The sequence below is a fragment of the Canis lupus genome, chromosome 18 (genome assembly GCF_048164855.1).
Source record: "Canis lupus baileyi chromosome 18, mCanLup2.hap1, whole genome shotgun sequence".
Classification (NCBI taxonomy): Eukaryota; Metazoa; Chordata; class Mammalia; order Carnivora; family Canidae; genus Canis; species Canis lupus.
Genome location: NC_132855.1, coordinates 35,111,973 through 35,136,575, shown reverse-complemented (window position 1 = coordinate 35,136,575; position 24,603 = coordinate 35,111,973). Strand labels below are relative to the sequence as shown.

General features: G+C 35.1%; 1 protein-coding gene across 14 annotated transcripts in view; it reads left to right on the top strand.

Moving 5' to 3' along the window:
* The window catches only part of PHF14 (PHD finger protein 14), a 233,087-nt gene that overhangs the window by 17,513 nt on the left and 190,971 nt on the right, over window positions 1–24,603 (top strand). For all 14 annotated transcript variants that reach the window (XR_012010961.1, XR_012010962.1, XR_012010964.1 and 11 more), the window contains exons 5-6: window positions 17,341–17,500; window positions 22,786–22,897. Coding sequence is in view for 6 of the 14 variants with exons in the window: in XM_072783991.1 (XP_072640092.1) it covers window positions 17,341–17,500; window positions 22,786–22,897 (272 nt within the window). In the remaining 8 variants the exon portion in view is untranslated. The remainder of the gene's footprint in view (window positions 1–17,340; window positions 17,501–22,785; window positions 22,898–24,603) is intronic.

Sequence of the window (24,603 nt, the reverse complement as noted above, 5' to 3'; positions counted from 1 at the left end):
TTTCTTTCTTTCTTTTTCTTTCTTTCTTCTTTCTTCTTTCTTTTTCTTTCTTTCTTTCTTTCTTTCTTTCTTTCTTTCTTTCTTTCTTTCTTCTTTCTTTCTTTCCTTCTTTCCTTCCTTCCTTCCTTCCTTCCTTCCTTCCTTCCTTCCTTCCTTCCTTCCTTTCTTTCTTTCTTTCTTTCTTTCTTTCTTTCTTTCTTTCTTTCTTTCTTTCTTTCTTTCTTTCTTTCTTTCTTTCTTTCTTTCTTTCTTTCTTTCTTTCTTTCTTTCTTTCTTTCTTTCTTTCTTTCTTTCTTTCTTTCTTTCTTTCTTTCTTTCTTTCTTTCTTTCTTTCTTTCTTTCTTTCTTTTCAACATTTATTTATTTATTTGTGAGAGAGCGAGAACACACAGAGAGAGGGAGAGGGAGAAGCAGACTCTCCACTGAGCAGGAGCCCGACACAGGGCTTAATCCTAGGACCCCAGGATCATGACCTGAGCCGAAGGCAGACTCTTAACTGACTAAGCCACCCAGGCACCCTACTGTGTATTTCTTAACAAGGGCATTTTCTTATGTAATCCTATAATTGTCGAAGTCAGGAACATAGCTTTGATTGAATTCTACTATTTAATCTACTGACTATATTCACATTTTGCCAATAATCCCTATAATATCCATTCTAGCAAAATAAAAATCCAGGATTATGCATTACATTCAATCATTATGTCTGTTTGGTCACCTTTGGTCTGGAACATTTCTTGAGTCCTTGTGTTTCATGCCTTTGGCACTTTTGAAGAATACAGGCCAGTTCATTTACAGAATGTCCTTAATACTAGTTTTTTTCTTATCCTTTCTCATGGTTAGATTTTGGTGACATGCTTTTGGCAGAAATGCCACAGAAGTTATGTTGTGTTTTCAGTGTATCATATAAAGAAGTACATAATATTTATTTTTCAAATTATTGGTGATATTACTTTGATCACTTGGTTGAGAGGGTATCTTCCAGGTTTCTCTATGATAAAGTTATTATTTCTTCCTGTCAGTTAATTTCTTCCTGTAGGGCCATGATTACCACAGAACAGTTTTTCTATGGCCTGGCCTCACCTGTTCTTTTCGTATTACAGCCCTTCTCCCAGATAGTTCTGGGAGTCTACTGGGCTTATGGGACCTGCAGGGCCTGTGCTTCTTTAGCCAATACCTTCTTGCCTTCATGTAAAGTGCCCTTCCTTGCTGCTAAGGCTCACTATGGAAATGTTTCCTATTACTGTTACTTATTCACTTACTTTTTTTAGTAGTGTTTGAGTACTCTCTATATGCTAGGCATTCTCTAGGTTTTAGGCAAGTAAAATAAGCAATGTAGAAATTGCTGACCTCATGAAGCTTAATACCTAGTAAGAGAGACAGTCAATGAAAAAATAAACAATAAACAAGTATCAGGTGGTAGTCTGGACTATGAAGAAAAATAAAGCAGGACAAGGAGTATTGGAAATGCTGTGGATGGGGGCCGTTGAGTGGGTAGGTAGAAGTTTGTATTTACAAAAAGTGAAAAGGAAAATCCTCTCTAATAAGGTGATATTCTGAAGGATATAAGGAAGCAAGTTAACGCAACTCTTTGGGGAAAGAGAACCCCTGGAGGAAGGAGTAGCAAGTGTCAAGATCTTGAGTGGGAACATGGTTGGAGTGTTTATTTAATGGCAGGGACTGAGTGAGCAAGCTGGTGAGTGGTGGGGGTAGAGATGGGAGGAAACCGGATAAGGCCTTGCAGGTCATAGATTTTTAGATTTGACTCTGATGGATATGGGAAGACCTATGAGTTTTGGGCAGAGGATTAATACGGTTTTATTTGTTTGGGAAGGGTCACTCTGCTGGGTTGGGAGAAGACTAAAGTGGGTCTAAGTTGGGAATCAGGGAGACCATTTAGGAGACCATTGCAATGATGCAAGAGAGGAATAAGTTTTGAGGTAGATAATAAAAGTTTGGCATTAAACTGTCTGGAGTTTAGGTAAAATGTTGGGACTAGAGATAAAAATTTGAGACTCATCAGCCTGTAGATGCTATTTAAAGTGTGAAACTGCATGTGCTATCTAATAGAGAGTAATAAAGTGGTTCTAGCACTTCAGAGGAGATGAAAAACACATGGCCAAAGGGATAGGAGGAGAACTGAGAGTAATGACCCAGAGGCTAAGTAAGGAAAATGTTTTCAGAGACAGTGAGTAACTGTCAAATTCTATTTCTAGAATCAGATGAAGACCTATATCATGTGGCCAGTTATTCTAATGCAGTGATAGACTCCCAAGTACCCTGCCAGGCAAGCCATCCCAAAGCTTGTAGAAGAAAAGGTTCATGGACAAAATGCTTATATTACATGATTTGTTAAATAAGTGGGAAATACTTGGAAAGAAGCAAGGGGAAAAATACAAGATTAGTTAACATCCTTATGATAGAGTACAAGTTGGTGGAAGGATCACCTGAATCCTGAGGTACACAGAGTTTGTATTTTATGTCCTACCCCTCTCTGCCTTTTTTGCCTTTCCTGCTGGACAGTACCCTGTCCAAATACACTCTGTCTTGGACAGATCCAGGGACAAGTATGCCTGGTTACAGCTTTAGTTATTCAGTTAACCTACAGAATAGCTATGGGTTTTGTGTTTCTTAGGCTGTGGACACATGGAGCCAGAATAGGTATCATTGATGGGGGGCCATAATGAAGCCCCATGAATACTGTGTTCTTCACATCTCATGTACATTTAGTATATCCTGATTCTTCTGTATCTTCAGTATATGTAGTAACTAGGTGCCTCAAGAATGTTAAATGTTTCTTGGTCTTTCTGCCCTTTTCTTTTTTGTCCTTGTTTTATACACACGTGCTTTACTTACTTTTTATCTGTATGTGTGACTTTCATTGATCTCATTTTGTTTTTCTGAGGCAGAAATGAATATTCTCAAGCAGAACAAAACTGTTATAATTGAAAGTTTACCACTGAATTAATAACATGAACATCATTGATTATCTTCAAGAGACTTCCAAGTGGGAATAGCAGAAGGAAAATGAAGATAGTGACTAAATGCAATTCCTACAAAGAGTTTTTATATAAAGAGAAGAAACAAGATGGGACCTTAGCTAAAGGGATGTGGAGTTGGGTGGGTTTATTTCTTCTTAGTTTAGATGCTGTGTTAATTAACCTTTACTGTGTAACAAACTACCCACAATTTGTCAGTGTAATGGCAAACATATTTTACTTCACACAATTTCTAATGGTCAAGGATCTTCTGGGAGTGGAGAGTTGGGTGATTCTGGTTGAGGATCTCTGATGAAGTTGCAGTCAAAGCTGTTGGCCTGAACTGTAGTCATTTCAAGGCTTGACTGGGGCTGGAGGATCTGCTTCCAACCTTGCTTACGTGATTATTGGTAGGCTTCCCTTCTTTGGTGGCTCTTGTCTGGAGACCTCAGTTCCTTATCATGTTGGTCCTGAGTGCTCTCGTGATAGGACAGCTGGCTTCAAAATGAGTGATCAGAGTGAGAAAGGGTTAGAAGCAATTCTATGAAAGAGCTAGAGTCTTTTGTAACCCTATTTTGGAAATAGATGCTATAATTTCTGGATTTTGTTCACACAAACCAACCCTACTTAAATGTAGGAAGGCACGTTCGGAGACTGTTAATATGAGGGCACTAATCATTGGGGGCCATCTTAGAGGCTGCCTATCACAGATGCAGAGATTATATAGTATGTTAGTGCACTAGTGGAAAGGGAAGTGACCAGTGGAAAGGGAAAGTTGACAATTGATAAAACGTGAGAACAGGAAGCAGTGGCTGGAGCAAGGGCTTTAAGTACAAGGCTAGAGGGGATGGGATCCAGCACCAAATGAAGAGATTAAATAAATATGAGTAGCCATAGTAATTGGAGAGGAAAGGATATATGGATACAGATGTAGGTAGGTTGTTAGATGTGGTGGTCAGAGCATGGGTAACTTATTTTTTGAGTGCTTCTTGTTTTCTCAGTGAAATGAGAAGCAAAGTCATTAGCAGAGAGTGGAGGTCGGGGAGATGTTAGAGATTTGGGAAGAGAGGTTGGTATAAAAGTTATTTGGGAGAATAAAAACTAGGGAAATATTGGCATATTACTTACTGTATATGTCTGTAAATATATATATATTTTATTGATAGTATAAAGGACCACTGGTGATTAGTGGTAATGCATATAAACAGACCAGTCAGCATGGCTGTATGTCTGTCTCTGTTCTTTTTTTTCCTTCAGGCATGGTTCAGCTTCTTTGGAGTAGGTGCAGAATAGATGAACATCAAAAGCAGCTGCTGTGCTGCTGATAATGTGTGTTGATCACAGATGTGATCACAAATGTGTTACCAGTGCTTATGTCCATAAATGTCATTGCTGATGTGTGATGCAGGCAAGACCAGTACTGTTAATGTTGTTGACTTCTCATCATGCTAAGAGCACTATCCCTGCTTCATAGGTCATTGGTTTGACCATGGATGTTTTTTTTTTTAAGGCAAGCACAGTGGTTTTAAGAAAATGAATTGGTTTCTAGCATTTAAAAACTGGGAGATTTTATTTTATACATTTTGGATTTCAAACTTCTCTTAAAGTGCTGGCAGCAGTAGTTTTTTCTCTGAGGACAACAATCTGCTGGAGTTGAATAGAGTGCCCCCTGCTGGTAAGGCCTACAGTTTCTTTTTTACCACAATCCTCTTCCAAATCGCCCGTTTTTGTCAGTTGTCTTTTCCCGGGAGGTATTTGAATGTATAGTTCCCATCTGTTTTGAGGGTGCTGTCTCTTGGTTCTGGTACTCAGACTACCAAGGCCTTGTAGTCTCACAGCTGTAGTAGTAAAGCAATTATTTTTCTAAATGCCTGCCTTTAAGACTCAGCCCTGAGTCCACTGGGGACCAGTACCGTGTACAATTCATAATGTCTTATTGTCTTTGATTCAGACTTTTGCACCTTGGATTCTTAGTACTATTCTTTCCCAAGAGATTCTTTGTTTAAACAAATGTAGATTTCTGGAAGGGCATCCCACTAGTACCCTTGACATGCCTGGAGCTATTAAAATTAAAGATTCCTCATGGGACCTGTGCTGCACCCTGAGATGAACAGCCTAAGTAATGGCAAATCTACTTTTTTTTTTTTTTTTTTTTTTTTAGAAACAGCCAGAAAGTCTTTCTGCATCAAGGTAGACAAATAAGGTGATCAAGCTGAGTGGTAATTCCATTAGGTCAAAAGCAAGTTGTATCTGTAAAGTCATGTAGCATATTTTCTTGCATAATTCTTTTAACTGGCTCTGATGGCAGTTCAAGTTCCAAATGTTTTTGAGCATTTGCTAATGATTGCTCATTTTTCTTCTAAAACTGACTCATTAGAATCGGAGACCTATTTTTGTTATAGAAGAAAAGGGAAGACAGGAAAGGAAAATTAATATTCCTGAGTTTGAAGCTTTTTGAGTTTTTTGAGAGGTAGCTAATATGTGAAATAAATAAATAAGGAAATTGGTAAGTGGGGAAACTGAATAGTTTTCTACATCTTTAGGTGAATCTTTATATATTGGGGTATAATTGCTTTGTTAGTAGTATTGTAAATTCTGTGAACTTTATATAAATTTAAAGTTAAGGTGTAAAATTATAAATAAAAAGTAAAACAAATCTTGAGAGTTTTTTTTAAAATTATGTTATAACTTTTCCCCTGTAGTTTAATTTCCCATTTCCTTTTTTTTTTATTTATTTACTTATTAGAGCTCAAGCGGGGGGTTAGGGGCAGAGGCAGAGGAAGAAGGAGAAGCAAACTCCCTGCTCAGCGGGGAGCCAGATGTGGGGCTTGAACCCAGGACGCTGAGATCATTGTTTAGCTGACTAAGCCACCCAGGGACCCCTCCCATTTCCTTTGTTAATCTTGGAGTTTCTGTTGTGTAATTGTGATTGTATAATTCTCTTTTCTTGGTTTCTTAATAGAGTTTGAACTAGTAGATTGAAAAATTCCTAGTTTTGGTGATTTTTAGTTACCTGTTTTGGTTTAGGGGAAAAGTGCTATTTTTTAAAAAAAATTCTATTTATTTATTTGCGAGAACAAGCTGGCACATGTGCACAAGTGGGGGGTGGGGGGGCAAAGGGAGAAGGGAAAGCTGACTGCTCTATCCCAGACTCAGAGATTATTACCTGAACTAAAGGCAGATACTTAACTGACTGAGCCACCCAGAGGCCCAAAGGGAAGAAGTGTTATTAAATGTTAATGTATTTTTTGTAAATACATTACTAAAATATATTTTTCTTTTTTAACTTAATTTCCTGTAGGTTATTTTTGTCTGCCTAGTCTAAAAGATTCCTTTACCAGGTATCATTGAGTAGTATGTTTGAGAAGGTGTTGTTTTGATATGGATATACTCCTGACTCTCCATTTAAGTTTTTTGGGGTAATACTTGAGTAGTATCAGCAAGAAATTACATTGATTGATAGATCTGTGAAGAATTTTTCATCTTCCATTAGCTTTCTATCAATTGAGTCTACCAATATGAAAATAAAAACAAAAATAAAAAACTCTGCTTAATATTCTTTGGTTAAATGATTGATTTTCTCTTCTAAGGAAGAGTAATGATTATAATTCTTAGTATAATAGTGTGTAGTCTAGTCAACATACATATTTTCTGATCACTTTCGGGTCATCACACTGTTGTCAGCCCATGTTAATTAGAGCCTGGGTTGAAAAAAAATAATGCCATGTGGCTCAGTCCAGATAATTTAGTTTTTTTTTTTTTTTTTCAAGATTTTATTTATTTATTCATGAGAGAAGAGAGAGAGGCAGAGACATAGGCAGAGAGAGAAGCAGGCTCCAAGCAGGGAGCCTGATGTGGGACTCGATCTTGGGTCTCCAGGACCATGCCCTGGGCCGAAGGCAGGCGGTAAACTGCCTGGGATCCCCAATTTAGGTTTTTTTTTTTTTTTTTTTTTTTAATTTTTGTCTCTTCCTAGGTGTACTATTACTAGTAATAGTAATGGACTATTATTATGTTCTTAGTCCTTTTTAATTTTTTCTCTAAAAAAATGGGGTCAAGCAGCTTCTTAGAAGTGTCAGTTCTGGGGATCCCTGGGCGGCTCAGCAGTTTAGTGCCTGCCTTTAGCCCAGGGCGTGATCCTGGAGTCCTGGGATTCAGTTCCACATCGGGCTCCCTGCATGGAGCTTGCTTCTCCCTCTGCCTGTGTTTCTGCTTCTCTCTCTCTGTATCTCTCATGAATAAATAAATAAAATCTTAAAAAAAAAAAAAGTGTCAGTTCTTCACTATCTTACTAGGAGCTTTCAGGATTGCTTAAGTATTTTAGTTTTTAAGGTTTTTCTCCCTATAAAACTGAACTCTTGCTGCATCTAAAGTTCTAGATAGATAAATAAGCTTTAAAGAATGTTCCACAGCTCACAGTATTTACTTATTTTTAAAATATTTATCCATCTATTTTTAGAGAGAGAGGTTATTAGCAGGAGAGGTAGAGGGAGAGAGAGAGAGAGAATCCCAAGCTGACTCTGGGCTGAGCGTGGAGCCTGATGCAAGGCTCCATCTCACGACCCTGAGATCACGATCTGAGTCAAACCAAGAGTTGGGAGACTCAACTGACTGTGCCACCCAGGCGCCCCCATAACTCATAGTATTTAAACTAAAATGTTGCTCTTACGTATTTCAGTTGTTTTTTTTTAAAAGTATTGCTACTCAAAGCATAGATCCACTGCTTTAAGCAGTAGCATCTGTGTGACGTGGGAGCTTGTTAGAAATGCAGACTCACAGACCAAGTCTCTTCTGAATCAGAATCTATATTTTGACAAGATCCCAAGATGTTTCATACATACATTAAAGCATTAGCTCCATTGATAATATAAAGAAGTAGCTCTGCAATGCCTACCAGGGTAGCTAAACTTGAAGATTTTCAAGATTATTGCTGGGCACATTTAACCCCAGTTTATTCAGAAGGATAGAAGAACAAAATTATAGCTTGCCACCAGGGCAGCCTCATGCCTTCCTTTTTTGTGAGGTTTTTATAGTACCCTACAGCAAGCAGTTCATAGTCATTTGGGAGCCATCTTTTTTGGACTGTGTCATTCCCTCACCTTCCCCATTTATTGTTACTCCTAGTTCAGATGTAATCTGCCAATAGGGTCGTTTTTACCATAAGCAATATTTGCAAGTAACACAAGTTGATACTCTATCAGGTTCCAATAGTAACAAAGGTAGAAACTTAACCAAATGTCAGAGTCTAATGAAATTAGTGGAATCACTGGGGATCCTACTAGTTCTCTATACTGAGCACTAAGAGAGACATGGGGCTCTAATGCATGAGTCCCTCTTGGACTTGCCTTCTTTTGACCATAGCAATAGCTATTAGGTACCTAAACCATTGAAAATATTGAAAGTTCTTTTTTGTATCCCTCCACCCTGGGACTTGCCTGTTACTATCTTTGAATCATAGGTTCCCATCTGTCTCTGTAGCGTTGTAGCTGTTTTTACCACTAGAGAGGATTAAAGAGAGATTGGTGAGCACAACTTTCTCTGTGGTGTTGATGCAAACATTAACTATTACTTAAATGAATTTCTTTTGTTGCCTTGATTCTATAAATATTTAAATGTAAAATTTAGTGCTAGGAAACTGGAGGATGTACCAGAAATAGTCTCCGCTGTTTTTATAGAATAGGGTAAAGGAGACATGTAAAACAAGAGCAAAGAATGAAATTTTATAAGTCAGTTATGTATTCTGTGCTATGGGTGTATTGAATGCATCATACCTTATTGGTAAATCTGGGTGATTTGTGAGTCAATTGCATGTTCTCTTTTTGTAACTGAACTAAAGGGGTTCATTTTTGGAGTGCATCAAATTGAACATGACTCAAGGAAGGGTTGAAAATGGGATGGGGGCAGGGAACTTGTATAGGTACTCTGTGCATGTATAATAGGGTTAGCATGCTACTGAATACATCATATCTGCCAAAAAATGGCAGAAAGCTCTACCCATAGGAGTTTTTACTATTATAATGAGTTAAGGATAGCTTTAGGATAACTCGGGGCTTTCCATTCCTCAGCTCCAACCCATCTTAAATTTGCTCTCCTAAGGAGCTGTCAGGTGAGACACACCTATCTGGTAAAACACCTAGTTGAGTGTCTCCTTGGCTGGAACTGTTGGTTCTGCAAAACAAAATACACTGCTTCCCTGCTTTTGTCCCTTCTTCCTTTCTGCTGGTAGTGTTCAGCCCTCTTATTTGAGTAACTTCCTGTTGCATTCTGGCTGACATTTTGATATGTAAACAATAGGTCACTAATCCTTGCACTAAAATATGTATTTTTGAATACATTGTATTTAGCTTATTGCCTTCTAGTGCTATGAAATTTTAAGGTATTTATGATTTTTACCACATTTTATACTATTGGGTTATACTAGAGACACTGATTCAGTATGTCTGCAGTGGGGCTCTAGTATCTGCAGTTTTAAAAAGTACCTTGGGATTCTCATGCAGGAGGTAGGGAAGATCATCCTTTGAGAGACACTGGCTTGGAAGGAAGTAAAATTTGAGAGAGAAAAGGAATGGGTAGGTAGATGTCATGCTGGAGCTTAAGATAGCTGCAGATACAGGTCATGGCAAGGGGCCAGGGCAATGTAGAATAAAGTATACTTTCTGGTATAAAGCAGGTGAGACTCACAATAAGATTTTTAAAAGTTTAGACTTTTTATTTCTTTATAAAAATGGTTGGGAACAAGCATAGGCGAGTAGAGAAACAAACTCTGAAGACAAAAAAATAATGGTGTCCAAGCCTATAACAGGTTGAGACTTGAGGCAGGTGGGAGCTGGGGTATTAACTTCTAAATGGATGTGCCTCTTCTTGCTCCAACTCTCCTACTATCTTCAGGGCTGATTTTTCTAAAATGCATATCTGTTCATATTATTCCTTTGTTTAAAATCATTTTGCCCATTTATAATGAAGTTCACTCTTAGAGCAGGACTCTTACCGATTTCATAACCTGCCAATTTGAATGACTTGCTTTTCCAGTAATAGGGGGCCTTCATGTATGCTCTTCCCTCTACCCAGGTTCCTTATGTTCTACAATTGTAACCTAAATGTATAGATATTAAATTAGTCTTTACCAATGTCTTATGTTAGGAGATTTGAAAAGTCATTTTCTATTAAAATATTTCCTATTAACTCTAAGTGGCATGTAAATACTTACAGAAATTGCAGATAGATTGAGTACATGTCCTTCGTCTGAATTCTGCTTCTTTTTGTATAGGAAATTACTGTTAACAATTTGGTCTGTATCCACACTTATCCCTCTCTGGTAATCTCTAACCCCATACTGGTACTGTTCATTTAACTTGATTATATTACATAAATACATTTTCATTGTAGAACATATCAGTATAAATGAGCTAAAGAAAACATCTTCCATAATCATACCACCTAGAGATAAACATACTTTAAACTTTGGTGTGTATTCTTCCAGACATGTCTTGCTTTCTCATGTGTATGTAGATACGTAGACATATTTAGGAAAACTTTAATGGTTGGTAATATGCAAACTATTTTTTTTTTAAAGATTGTATTTGTTTATTTGAGAGAGAGGGAGCAGAGTCAGTGAGTGTGAGTGGGTGAGGGGCAGAGGGAGAAGGATAGGAGAGAGAATCTCAAGCAGACTCTAAGCTGAGCATGGAGTCCGATGCTAGGCTTGATCCCACAACCCCGAGATCATGACCTGAGGGGAAACTAAGAGTTGGTTGCTTAACTGACTAAGCCACCCAGGCCTCCCAATGCAAACTCTTCTTGTGACCTCCATATCTCTGTTATCACTGTGGCACTGCTGTGCCCCCCATCCGGGATCCATTCATGTACTAACATTGCTTTTTGTGTCGTGGTGTCCTTTAACGTAAAACAAATTTTCTGTCTTTTTTAATATTCCATGACTCTGTGTTGAAGAATCTAAGCCAGTTTTTAGAATAACATGTAGATTTGTCTTTTTTTTTTCTCATGATTAGATTCAGTTTAAACTTTTTTTTGACCGAAGTACTATGTTGAAGATGTTTACTTCCCATTACACCACATCAAAAGAAGTATGATGCTAGCTTTTTAAATTTTTAGTGATAGTTAAGGTGGTATCAACTAGAAGTCTCCATTTTAAAGCCATTTGTTTTTTTCTTTTTGTAATTAACCAGTAATCTGTTGGTTAATAACTTTGAGACTTTATTAATATCTTGTTCCTTAAAAGCCTTTTGCATAGTGGTATTAGGGTTCTTGTCAAAATCAGTTATTATATATGTAGCTGCAAGATGGGGATTTTTAATTCTGTCATTCCTCTACATTTATTAGGCAGTATTTGATTTGTAGAGAATTTTTTTTTCCTTTTCAGTGTTATTGTGCTCTCCTGTGTTATCATCTATTACCTGATTGTTCTTTCTGATACTTAAATTATCCATATTTGACCATATTTGTCCATATTTGACCAGCCGTTTCATACAGGCTCCTGTGTACACACATGAAACACACATCACATATACATATGCTCATGTTCTCTTTTTCTCTAAAGAAATAGGATAAATACCGTGGGACTTTTCCCTCCTGCTACTTGCTTTATTTCACTCATATGTTAATCTGTTAATATTAAAATTCTTTTCATGTGAGTATAAATGAAATATATTAGTTTTGTTTTTGTTTTTTTTTTTACTGGTACATAATTAACTATATAGAATGGCTCATCCATGATGTCTTTATTTTTCTTTTTGTTTTTAGTTTTTCCCTTATAGATAGTACTAACATATATGTGTCATATATATTCATGTAATAACTTCTGTGGGATAGATTCCTAGATGTGAAATTGCTGATTCAAAAGATAAGTGCGTTTTAACTTTTAAAAAGACAGAATTGCCAGAATGATCTTAAAAAAGACTGTACTTGTTCATATTCTTAACAGCAATGTACAAACTAGTTGATAACACTGCATATTAGTAAATTTTCTTTTAATCATTTGGAGACTATTGCTTTATTAAAATATGCATTCACATTCTTATGAGTGAGGTTTGGTACCTTGTGGCCATTACCATTTTATTTTTTGTTACTTGCTGTCCATTTCTTTTGTCATTTCTTAATAGGTCTGCTTGTTTTTTTCTCATTGATTTGCTGGAAATCTTTTCAGTGTTAATTCTTTCACTGCTATGTGTGTTACAGTTTTTCATCCTTGCAAATATTTTTTCCACCCTTTCATGTACTTTGTAACTTTGTGGTATTTTTCATTGTTTATAGAATGTTCATTTTTTTAATACAGTTATAGCTATAGATCTTCCTGTATTACTTTTTAAGTTCCAAAATGAATTTATATATAAAATTAATCCAGAAAGAGGGAAATTTTCTAAAGCATAATAGGAAGCTAATGGTGATGGATTTTTTTGTTTGGTTGATTGATTTATTTTTAAAGATTTATTTATTTATTTATTCATGAGAGACACAGAGACACAGAGGGAGAAGCAGGATCCCCTGCTTCTGATGGGAGCCTGATGTGGGACTCGATCCCAGGACCCCAGGATCCCGACCTGAGCCGAAAACAGATGCTCAACCACTGAGCCACTCAGGAGTCCCTTTTGTTCGTTTTAAATTCAAATACCTAAGTGACAGACTTCCGTATTATAATTCAGACATAGAACTTTTTCTTAAATATCTCATGGTTAAATGTGAACTTTTTGAATGTCTCATTTTTGAAAAAACTATCCATCCTAATGTAATTAACAGATATTAAATAAAATGTGGGAAATAAAGAACAGAGAAAAGAAAAAAAGTTTTTCTTTTCTAATCCTAATATCCAGACAACCATAGTTATTGTTTTGGTGTTGTTCCTTTAACTTTTCTTCTTTGTTCTAATTCTTCTCTTTCTCCTCCTCCTCCTCCTCCTTTTTTTCTCTTAAGATTTTATGTATTTATTTGATAGGGAGAGGGAGAAGCAGACTCCTTGCTGAGCGGGAGTCCGATGCAGCGCTGGATCCCAATGCAGAGCTGGATCCCAGAACCATGAAATAACCTGAGCCAAAGTCAGATGCTTAACTGACTGAGCCACCTAGGTGTCCCTTCTTTTTTTAAAATATACTCATTCTTAAGCATAATAAAGAGAAGTTTTTAAGTTGAGATTTTGCTAAAAGTATTTGAAATATTGTTTTTTAAATAGGTAGCTGTCTAATTACTTTTCAGAGTACTCACTTCATTTAAATGTAGATAAATATCTTTTCTTTTTGAAATCAAAGGGTTCCAACTTGTCACTTAGTATAAACACCTTTGTGACAAGATCTTATAACTGGCATAATAGTAGGGTACCCCTGACTGTGATGTCAGTTATCCTGATATACTGCTTGTACTGTGTCTGAAGAAAAAAGTCACACGTGTCATTGTACGTGATAGAACATTAGGTAATGTGCCAGCAGTTACTTTTTACTTTAGCTACTGTGCATTAAATGAGATAAGGTCTACTGAGAAATGCTTTCCCCCCCTCTTCATTTTCAGTCTTCTATTAACTAGCCCTAGACCATTTTTATTTCTTAGTATATGCAAAAATATGTCCTCATGAATGTTTTTTGAGTGATAAAGTATGTTCAAGTTATAACCATTTGAACTTTATAAGTCAGCCGACACTGGTTATTTTACGCTTTAGGACATATTTGTTACTGATACCGTATGTCTTTTCTCGTAAACAACAGTATTATATTACAATCATTTTTTTTCTTTTTCTTTTTTTTTTTTTTTAGTAAAAACTAGAGGTCTTAGTCCTAGGATGTTAACAGAAAAAAAAATGTCTTAAGTTTTTAAATTGCAACTTTTGGGTTCTTATTTTTTTCTTTCTATACTGAGATAATTTAGGAGAGATATTATTAAATACATATTGTAGATCATTTTAACTCAATCTCAGAGATGTGGTTTGTCCAAGGTTACATAATTCTAGATGGAAGACTCCAAGTCTTCTCCCTCGGACAAGTTGAATGGGGAGAATTTCCACTGATTTGGATTATCTATACCCTTGTATAATTCAAAACAACTGTAAATACATTTTATATAGCTTTTTCTTAAATATGATTTGTGTAGGTTGTATGTGTTACTCAGAGGTTGATCCTAATCAAATCAAATCTATCTAGCCATAGAAACATGTTTTTTATGTTTACATATATGAAAACACTGTATGAAACAGGTTTTATATGTCTATAAATTTAAGATGGGTACCCAAATGAAAAAAATCTTTCCATAATCTTACTGATGATGCACTTTTGCATCAGAATTAGTTAGATGAAGGAAATTAACATTGTTTTATGACAGTTTATATTCTGTTTTGCACGAAAGAAAGAAAAAACTCTTAAAATGTATTTAGTCATTAATTAAAAGGTATTAGAGTGGTTGTAACATGTTAGAACTTTGGTCTAGAGGTCAGTAAACCCAGTAGGTAATGTAGAGAAATACTGGAAAAGTGGCAAATGAAGAACTCTGTAAAGGTAATAATACCCTGAATCATCTTTCAGGGCATTGAAGCTGAAGAAGAAATACTTATGCACCTGCTGGTTGCTCTTTGAACTTACATGATACTGATCTTCTAGGTTATAAATTGCTCAAAAATCATTCTTCAGGTTGTTTGTAAGTTTCTCTCTGTGCAGATTTTTGCCATGTGTATAGAGTGTTCTTTAAAAGATAGAATTGAAATTTTGCTTTATTCTTAAAAACTGTTATGATTTACCTTGATTTTGGCAAATGAAGTGAATAAAATAGCTCTGTGGGGGCTTCATTATTTTGGTAATTGCCTGCTTTGTGTGAAAGCAGAAGAAAGAATTTACTTCAAAGGAACATTATTTTGTAAAGAAAATAGATTTTTTTCCTTGTAGAAAAGCAGATTAATTTTTATTGTTTTGTTTTGTGATTTTTCTTTGAATACAGTATTTTGCTTACTGAGCCCTTATTGAAAATTCTTCTTTTATTGGTGATAATAATAACTGCTTCCTTTTCATTTTAGGATTTGTTATTTATAATGTATATCTAAACAGAAGTGAAGATGATGATTATCAACCACAATTTAATGATAGTAAAGAAGTTAATAAGTTTGATTTCTTTGCTCATCTTACTATAGTCTAGCTCCTTTGAAATCTTTTCTTTGGCATTCTCTTGTAAGATTTTCAGATCACATTAAGGTTCACTGTTATAAAGCCTTTGAATAGTGTAGAGATGACAATTATGGTATCTTCTTGAGACAGCTTATGTAAGTCATAGTTGCAAACCAACTTTTTAGTTTTCTGCCTCCCAGGCTATTTGAATTGTAATGAATGGTAGTACTGTGTGACTAAAATACATGACTATTGACCTATTAATGATATCTAGTAAATTAATGTTGGTACTTTAAAATTATTTGCTAGTTGTGTATGGTTCTTTTTCCTTCTGGGTGAATTAACTCAGTATTTATATAGTTATTTATTTTATTTTGAATGTCTTTGGTGTTTCTGAGAAGACTCTCTCCAGTTTAGGCTCCAGTTGGTCTGTTTAATTTAAAACCAGTTCAAATAATCACCTCTTACACTGGATGCATATAAATTTACATATGTGGTAAAGCCTTTTGAGAGATGATTTTGCTTATATATGCTTCCTATAGTCTTTTTTGCTTGTTCGTTTAATGTGTTCAGTTTATTGGAGGTCACTTTGGATGACCCTTAGAATTTGGCACTTAGACTACTCTCTTAGAATAAACCTGGTTAGAAGATTCTGGGGTGGTTGATATTTAGCTATCTATAGAAGCAACCTATCTTGGAGAGGTGATAAATGTGTCTTAGATATCAGAGAAATGCCCAAGCTAAAGTTTATGAGGGCATACGTCAGGCCTAGAATTAAGTTGTAGTTTATTACTATTTCTGCATTAATTTTTTTTCTCTTTGGGATATTTTTATCATGAGGGTAGTGTCTTCCTTTCTAGAAGAAGAGAAATTAAATAATATGAAATGGGTCAAGTGTCATCTAGGAAAAAGAAAACTATTTAGGAGTCATGACTATTATAGTCATTATTGTAAGTCATCAGGAGTTGGGCATGGTTTTTAATAGTCTGGGTGAAATTATTTCTTAACTTTTTAGTTGTTCTTTATTCGATTCTATATTTATCAAGTACTGTGTTGGTGCCAGTGCATTTTTCTTGGTGTTTTATACATGATTTTCTTCATCCATGATAATGAATGTGACATCACTTTCTAGTGAGTTTTGTTTGTCAGGTACTCAGAGCCTCATTGGCACAGAGTTCATTGACAAAATTGAGTTTCAGGAATTCTAATGAGAACTTGATCTTCCCAAAATGTTGACAGTGATATTTTGCTTGAATTTTCTGTTGGTGTGCATGTTTGATATCTGATGTCCTCTTTTTAAACTAAAAATCAAGGAAAATCTTTTTGATTTTATGAAAAGTTTAGACAGATCTGGAAGCCTAAATAGTAACTTTAAATATAATTTGTAATTGCAAACATGTATATTTACATTGATAAGGAAACATTTTGCTTTTAATAATTGAAAGATAGTTGAAGCATAACATGACCTACTCTAAAACGTAAAGACCTATGCTAACTAATTTTAAACAAGATTTGTTTGCTTTGAGGATCTTTAAAATTTTTTACCACATTTTCTGCGTAAAAAATTTAACTTCTCTCAGAATACTGAGTTAAACAGAAAAAATAATCTCTTTTATTAATTTCAGTTGTAGATAAATTTTTACAGAAGATAGAATTACAAATGTTTAAAAAGATCAAATACCTTCTAGAGCTAGATGTTGGCTCAGTTGTGAATAGATCTGTTTGTCTAACTCTAATCTGAACTATTCTGATTGTCCTATAGCCTTAATTGATGTCTGTGTGGGTTTCTGTGTGTATTTTTCTCTTATTAATACTTTCTGTTTATGGTTATATGAGTTTGTGTTTTATCTGCTATCTCCAAAGTTAGAGACCTTTTTGGATGTATGTTTGTTTTACATGAGCATGGTCTTAAATTTAAGTGTCCATTACAAAAGCAGCTCAATAAATACTAATCTGTAGTTTCTAGATGCAGTCTGATTTATTTTTAATGAAAATTCCTATTTAATTTTTTTAAAGAATTATACATTTTTCTACTCCTGTAATGCTTTTCCAGTAGCTACAAAACTATTTTAAAAGGTCATTTGTTCCATTGTGCATACCATGGTACATGAAAAAGTATTTTTATAAAATGATTTCATTTACATGTTTTGACTTTAATATTATTCTTATAAACCATTTGTTTTTCAGATTTGTTTCTACTTTTTTTGGTAATTTTATAATTATGAGTTTAAAAAAATAAATTTATTTATCATACTTTTTTTTTTTTTTAGGTTGCTATGGAGTTGATGGAGAGAGTGACTCTATTATGAGTTCAGCTTCTGAAAACTCCACTGAACCTTGGTTTTGTGATGCCTGTAAATGTGGTGTTTCCCCTAGCTGTGAACTGTGTCCTAATCAGGATGGAATTTTCAAGGAGACAGATGCTGGAAGGTTGATGTCATCATAATTCTGATGGGTTAATATGCCTGCTTTATAATGTATCTGCTTCTGACCTAATTTTTTCAGATACACACTTTTGTTTGGTTGTTTCTTTTTTTTTTTTGGCATAGAGTGAATGGACAGTAGGCTACATATGAGGGGAAGAAGAAGAAAAGACTGTTTATTGATTATCTGCATTTGCCTTTATAGCCATAGTTCCATTTAAACCCAATAATGACTTATGATGAGACAGGTGCTAAAGTTTTCCGTTTTATAAGTATAGTACCTGAGGTTCCGATCATTAAGAAATTTTAATTTAATCAAGGCACAAGATGGTGATTAGTCAAATTTGAACCCAGATTTGTCTGACTTCAAAAGTACATCGGGAGATAGAACCCATATGTAGTTTTAAAAGGAGAACTTTAATTTACAGAATTAATAAGCTATGATAAGAGTAACTGTGATATAAAAGAATAAAAGAATTCTAAGGGATACCTTAAGGCTGAGGAAGAGTATCCAGGGAATAAGAAACTTGGAAGACCCCTCCCCCAGGCTGGCATTCAGACTTACCGGAGAGGGTGTAATTAATTGCAGCCTACTGGATGGCAGAGTTGCTTGCTATTTTGCCTGGGCCAGAACTTGTCTTTAGTTCTTGGCAAGTGGATGTCTAGGCACAAGGTGCAGAGGGAACTGGGGCACCAGTGTGTCATCTGGAATGTGTGGTGTCTGTGTTAAGAAGGCCACAGGAAAGGGATACTCCAGGCTAGGTTGCAAGGTCACAGAGTCAGTAGTTCATGTATTTGGCTGGAGCAGAGCACTGGCAGATGCCCTTCTTCATCCTTGTTAAGATGTACTTACCTCCTACAGTGCCCTCTACCACTTCTACTAAGACAGCTAAATATCATGCTCATGATAAAGGAGAAATGCTGAAGGGGTTTTGTCCATTATTGCATAGCAGATATTTAAGGTGGGTTTGGAGCTGAGAGGCAGTAAATTGATAACTGGCACAAAGACCTATGTTTTTTCTCCCTCCATTCACACTCATCTTTATTATTACATTTGAGCAATTGTCATCATAATTGTGTTGATATTTTTCATGTTTTTGCCCAAAAGACTACCATCTGGGGATGGGTGATTAAGATTTAAGAGTAGTTCCTGACCTCTTTTATTTTATGGATCACTACCTACCCACCTTCCCCACCCTCTATTTAAGAGGAGTATTAAAATATATTAAGTTTTATTTTATGATATAACAATATTTCAGTATTTTTTAAAAAACATTTAATATTAGGACAGGAACAATGTAATAACCTATACAAATTTTCAGCATTATTTTCCATATTTTAACATTGAAAAGGATAGGATACATTTTATCCCAAAATAAAAGATAATACTTATTATCTTATTAATACTTATTACTTTAGTAAAGATGCTTAGTATCTTATTAATACTTATTACTTTAGTAAAGTCAAAAAGTAAAAAATACTTCCCTCAATTAGTGGAGAGGCCCTTGAGAAATGTTGCCATACAAGCATGTTGGGATAGCATAGAATCTGTCATGGAATATTGGAGAACCCTCTGTGTTGATACCTATGAAAAAGTGGCTGAAATCTTAACTCTTCTTCCTCATTGCATGTCCAAAAAGATGAAATAAAATACAAGACATTAAAATTATTTGATATATTGACAGGAGTCTTTAGTCTGTATCATAGACATGGGCATTATTTCTTGTTTGGACTGCCCTGGGGCCAGATTTAGGGAATTTAGTACAGCTTTAAAAGTGTGTGCTTTCAAGTTGGACTCTCTATATTTTGAGTTCTGGTATTTTTTTATTTTTTATTTTTTTTACTGTGATTATAGGCATGTGATTTAACCTCTTAAAACTTTCTTAAAACTCATTTATCTTGAGAGGATTAAATGAGGTGACTCTTTTTTTTTTTTTTTAATTTTTATTTATTTATGATAGTCACACAGAGAGAAAGAGAGAGAGGCAGAGACATAGGCAGAGGGAGAAGCAGGCTCCATGCACCGGGAGCCCGACTTGGGATTCGATCCCGGGTCTCCAGGATCGCGCCCTGGGCCAAAGGCAGGCACCAAACCGCTGCGCCACCCAGGGATCCCAATGAGGTGACTCTTATAAAACAATACAGTTTCTGGAGCATAATAAGTGGTTAATAAATGTCTCCATATTTCTGCTGCTACTTCTACTGCTGCTACTAGTGCTCTCTTATTGGTATTATACAACATTTCCTTAAGATAATTGTAGAGTACCACGTGCATAAATTCCTTCTGGTAACTACTTACTCCTTAGAGTTGAAATTTTTGGTGATAAATTGTGGTGAATAAGTAAGACAACTTTGGAAAACACAAGAGAACTTGTTTTACCTCTTGTTCATAATTTGAAAGTTTATTGAAAAACCATAAGGTACCTCTTCATGCTATTATAATCCACAAAATAAATTGTAAAGTTTTTTTTCTGAATGGAGAAAAGAGGGGCCTTTTTAATTAGATTCACTGAGAAATATTTTTACTGACACCTATACAGTATACTGTGGATCTTACCTATACAGATAGTTCCCTTGATGGTACAGCCTGGCAAAAATTCCTTTATAGTATTTGAACGTTTTATTTGCATTGATGCACACACTCCTCTATAGGCTATGGTAGAAATTAAAGGTCTTGATGAAGTTTGAAGGATATAGTTGAAGCTTGATATACTTTGATTCAAGGCAAAAAAAAAAGCCAAGAAGATTTGACAAGCCATTTACTATTCTAGCTTTAAATGGTAAATAGGAGGGCAGGGGAGAGAACAATGTATGGAAAGAACGAAAAAGGTTTTGAAAGTGACATATCACATGGGCTAATTAGACTTTTTACAATCTGTTTCTAATGGGAGCTGGAAGTTCTTCATAGAAAATGATGTGATTTAATGTGAGAAAACCATCAGTACTTTCTGTCATTACATTTTTATTTCATTCCTTAGGAAGAGTGTTTTACCTTGTCTTAAGTGGTCTTGTATAAACCCAATTATGGGAAATGTTAGATAGACTTTAATCCTTAAAGATTGCATGCCCAACATTATGCTCCAAGTACTTCATATTACATAATTATAACTTCCAAACTGCCTTTGTGGTGCTCTGTTCTTGGTAGTCACTTAATAATTGATTACTGAATGAAAAAATGAAGAATGAAAATAACATAATGGAAGTGGATTTATTTTACCTATTAAAAGGCACTATAAATACAACACATTTGAAAAACAAATTTGCTTAAGATATTTCCTGTTTTGAGTCCTTGATTAGTATCCACTTAGTTTGCTGTATTAAAATATGTGAGTTTAAAAGGATATATTAATAGTTTCTCTGCTAGAATGACAACTTTGGCTCTTCATTTTTTGGTGGTTTTATGTGGTGCCTGTTTTCTGTTCCTTTCACCAATCAACATCTACCCTTATAGTTCCAAGCAAAATGGACGTCAAAGTAGCAAAGAAAATTATTCCTTTTTGATTTCTCCATTCGTCTTAATTACAGAGTTCTAGAGTGTATGCAATTAAACAAATGCACAAAAAATTATTTGCAACAGGTATTAAAAAGGACCAAAATTGTCTCAGCTGTTTGATATGCATTTTAATAAAGACCCAAATTGGCATCCTCACATCAGTGGTTGGGGGAAATGATACACTTGTGTGCCAATCACACTGAAATGGCAGTTCAAATCTGTAGTACTTGCATGACTTGTACTAAAACATTTTCAGAAGGTCAGTATGAGGCAAGCAGCCAGCTGTTGAGTTTATCAAAGATAAACTCCTACAGAGTACAGTGGCATTTAATACACCAGTGGAGCATGAAAAAACTGTGCAAATTAAATTGAGAAAGCAGCTGCTTGTTGAAGATGTGTATCTTTTTATTGAACTCCATGGGCTGTGTTTGGAGGAGGTTAGATTAAAACATTCTACCAAGAAAATCTCAAAATCTTGGATTTTCTTCTCAATAAAAAAGATAATTTTTAAAGATTTGTCACTGTTTTCCCCAGTGCCTCTATAAAATGATTCTTAGTCTTATTCTTTTAAAATTTATGGTGTGTCACAAAACACAACCATGTAGCAATCATAGCCTCTTAGGCTGTAAAGCGGAATTTGTTGTTAATATAGTCACAAGGTTAAGAAAGATTTGCTGTCTCATTTTTACCTTATAGTAGTGATATAGATCTGTTTAAATTTCAAAATCCAGTGATCCCATATATTTTGTGGTTGTAAGTAAACAGAAGAGGTTCCTAATGCATTTCAAAAGTTTCAGTGCAGCTTTTAAAAAATAGAATCAACTCCCTTTTTAGTGTACTGAAACTTTGAGCATTCTTTGTTTAGTGTTACACATCATTCAGACTTAAAAAAAATACATGTGGGGCATATAAGTTGTAGTACAAGGGTTATATGGTGAACAGATAATGTGAAAAGGACTTCCTTATATTATTATAACTGTTCTGGATAGTCTTTTTGTTTTGTTTTGTTTTGTTGTAAATTTATTTTTTATTGGTATTCAATTTGCCAACATATAGAATAACACCCAGTGCTCATCCCATCAAGTGCCCCCCTCAGTGCCCATCACCCAGTTGCCCCCACCCCTAGTTCGTTTCCCAGAGTTAGGGGTCTCTCATGTTCTGTCTCCCTTTCTGATATTTCCCACTCATTTTTTCTCCTTTCCTCTTTATTCCCTGTCACTATTTTTTATATTCCCCAAATGAAAGAGACCATATAATGTTTTGGACAGTCTTCTAGAATCAGTTTTAACCTGGGAAGAAAGAAAGTCAGGATGAACACCAAAAATTGTTTTAAAGTGTTCTGAAGGACTATCCAACAGCTTTTAGAAAAAAAGTAGCAAGAAAGAACAGTTTTACCTAATTACTACAGAATTACTTCACAGTCCTTAAATTAGATCCTTACTTCTCAGATGCTTAAAACAATGAATATGAATATCTTTCCCCACATAAGAAAATAATCTTTGGTTTCATTTGAATAGTGGTTTTGTGCAAATATTTAAGAATAACAGGTAAGTGCAAAGTACAATGAATTTAAGTGAAAGGCAATTATAGTTGTAAAGTCTTAGCTTTGGCTAAGCTGCTAGAAAAGTAATGCTTGTTGCAGTTGTCCTTATTCCATATTCTTTAGTTGTGTGAGATTCTGAGATCTGACCATAGAATTCTTTCAGTAGTTATTTGAGATGACACATTTTATGTTTATTTTCCTCTTGGGCATTTTATGAAAGGATTTGATAGCAAAATCATATTTTCTCTTGTTGTAGGTGGGTTCACATTGTTTGTGCCCTGTATGTTCCTGGAGTAGCCTTTGGAGATATTGACAAATTACGACCAGTAACACTAACAGAAATGAACTATTCCAAATATGGTGCCAAGGTGAGATGAAGTTTTCTTGATTGTCTAAAAGAAAAATTTTACTTGTTTATATGGCTTTTTATTCATTTTTGAGTACAGAAATGCTTATTAGTAATTGTACTACTTATAGAGCAATTAGGACTAAATCATTTATTATTGATAGTAATTTTCCCAGAAAGCCAACCTGTGGGGTAAAATGATAATTGATACTGTTGCTATTTCTGTGGCATTCAGCATACTAGGTCAAATCAAATACAAACTTAATTTCTGACTTTACTTTTGAAGTGGAATTTGCCAAAATAATGAAAAGAGTATAAGAGGCACCTGTTATTTTACTTAAACTTCAAGGACTGTTATTTTTTTGTTAATGACTACATAACCTGTCTAGCAACTGATTCTCAGCCTCAGTAGTTTATAAATTGGTTTTTAGGGATGCCTGGATGGCTCAGCGGTTGAGCGTCTTGCCTTCAGCTCAAGGCATGATCCTTGAGTCCCGGGATCAAGTCCTGCATTGGGCTCCCTTCATGGAGCCTGCTTCTCCCTCTGCCTATGTCTCTGCCTCTTTCTCTGTGTCTCTCATGAATAAATAAAATATTATTTAAAAATTGGTTTTTATTGCTTGAGCTTTGGGATTATAAGTGATAAAAATACAGTTATTAATTTAAACTTATTATATAGTTACTACAGACATCCCTGTCATGTTAGAATGACGTAGACACTGATACGTTCTCTTCCGTTGCTATCTTTTGGGAAATAGGGAAGGAAGACTCTTGAATAGCGTTAGTAACACCTTAGGTGCGGTGGGGAACTTAAAGATTCTTGAAAAATCCTGATATTGAAAATTCAAGAGTTTGACAGTTTCTGCTGTTACATCCAGAATATCCTCCTTAGGTTCTAACTACCACCTCCATTGCTCTCCCTCCAGCGTCACTCCAAAACTCTTGTGCTTTAGTTTGGGTAATTCCTGTTGAATTTTCTTATTATCAGATTATCTCTCTGATGCCTTTAATCTATAGTTTAAAAAAAATTAATATGTCCATATTTCTAGTTTCTGGCAGGATTAATAAAAATTACCTAGTCCACCATTGTTGGAAGTGAAAGGGACTACTTTTTGATAACTGCTTCATAATTTACCAACACAGAGCCTAGAAGGGACTAGCTTAAGTAATTTTCAGTAGGCACACGTTTTTATCATAAATGTACAAGCAGTGGAACCAGATACTACTTCATATAACTGAAACCAGCAGTGACCTCTGAACTGAAAAAGAGAATCATTAAATACATAATTGTCAGCTGATTTTTCATTATAACTTGCTTTTGTTTTGAAGTATGATTAGGAAGTGGAGTAAAAAAAATTGTGTATTCTCTGGCTCATCTGCAAAATTAAACAGTGATGTGAATTATGACTGGGACAGCTCTTCTACACCTATGTATCCATTTCCTAATCCTGGTTACTTTCTCCCCTGTATTCTCAGTTACTTAGTTTCCTAGCATTTTAAGTGTTTCAAGCAATTGAGAAGATTCTCTTTTTTTTTGTTAGATTGTTCTATAGTCCTTATAAGACTTTATTGTCAGGAAATTTTTCCTTGTATTCATTCTGAAATCCCTTGTTCAGCTATATCATATTACACTGAATTAGTTTGGGAACTATCCTGAACAATTTGGTTCTGTTTGCACTATTGTCATTCTTGAAATAATATAATTTCTCCATTTCTCTCTTTCCTTTC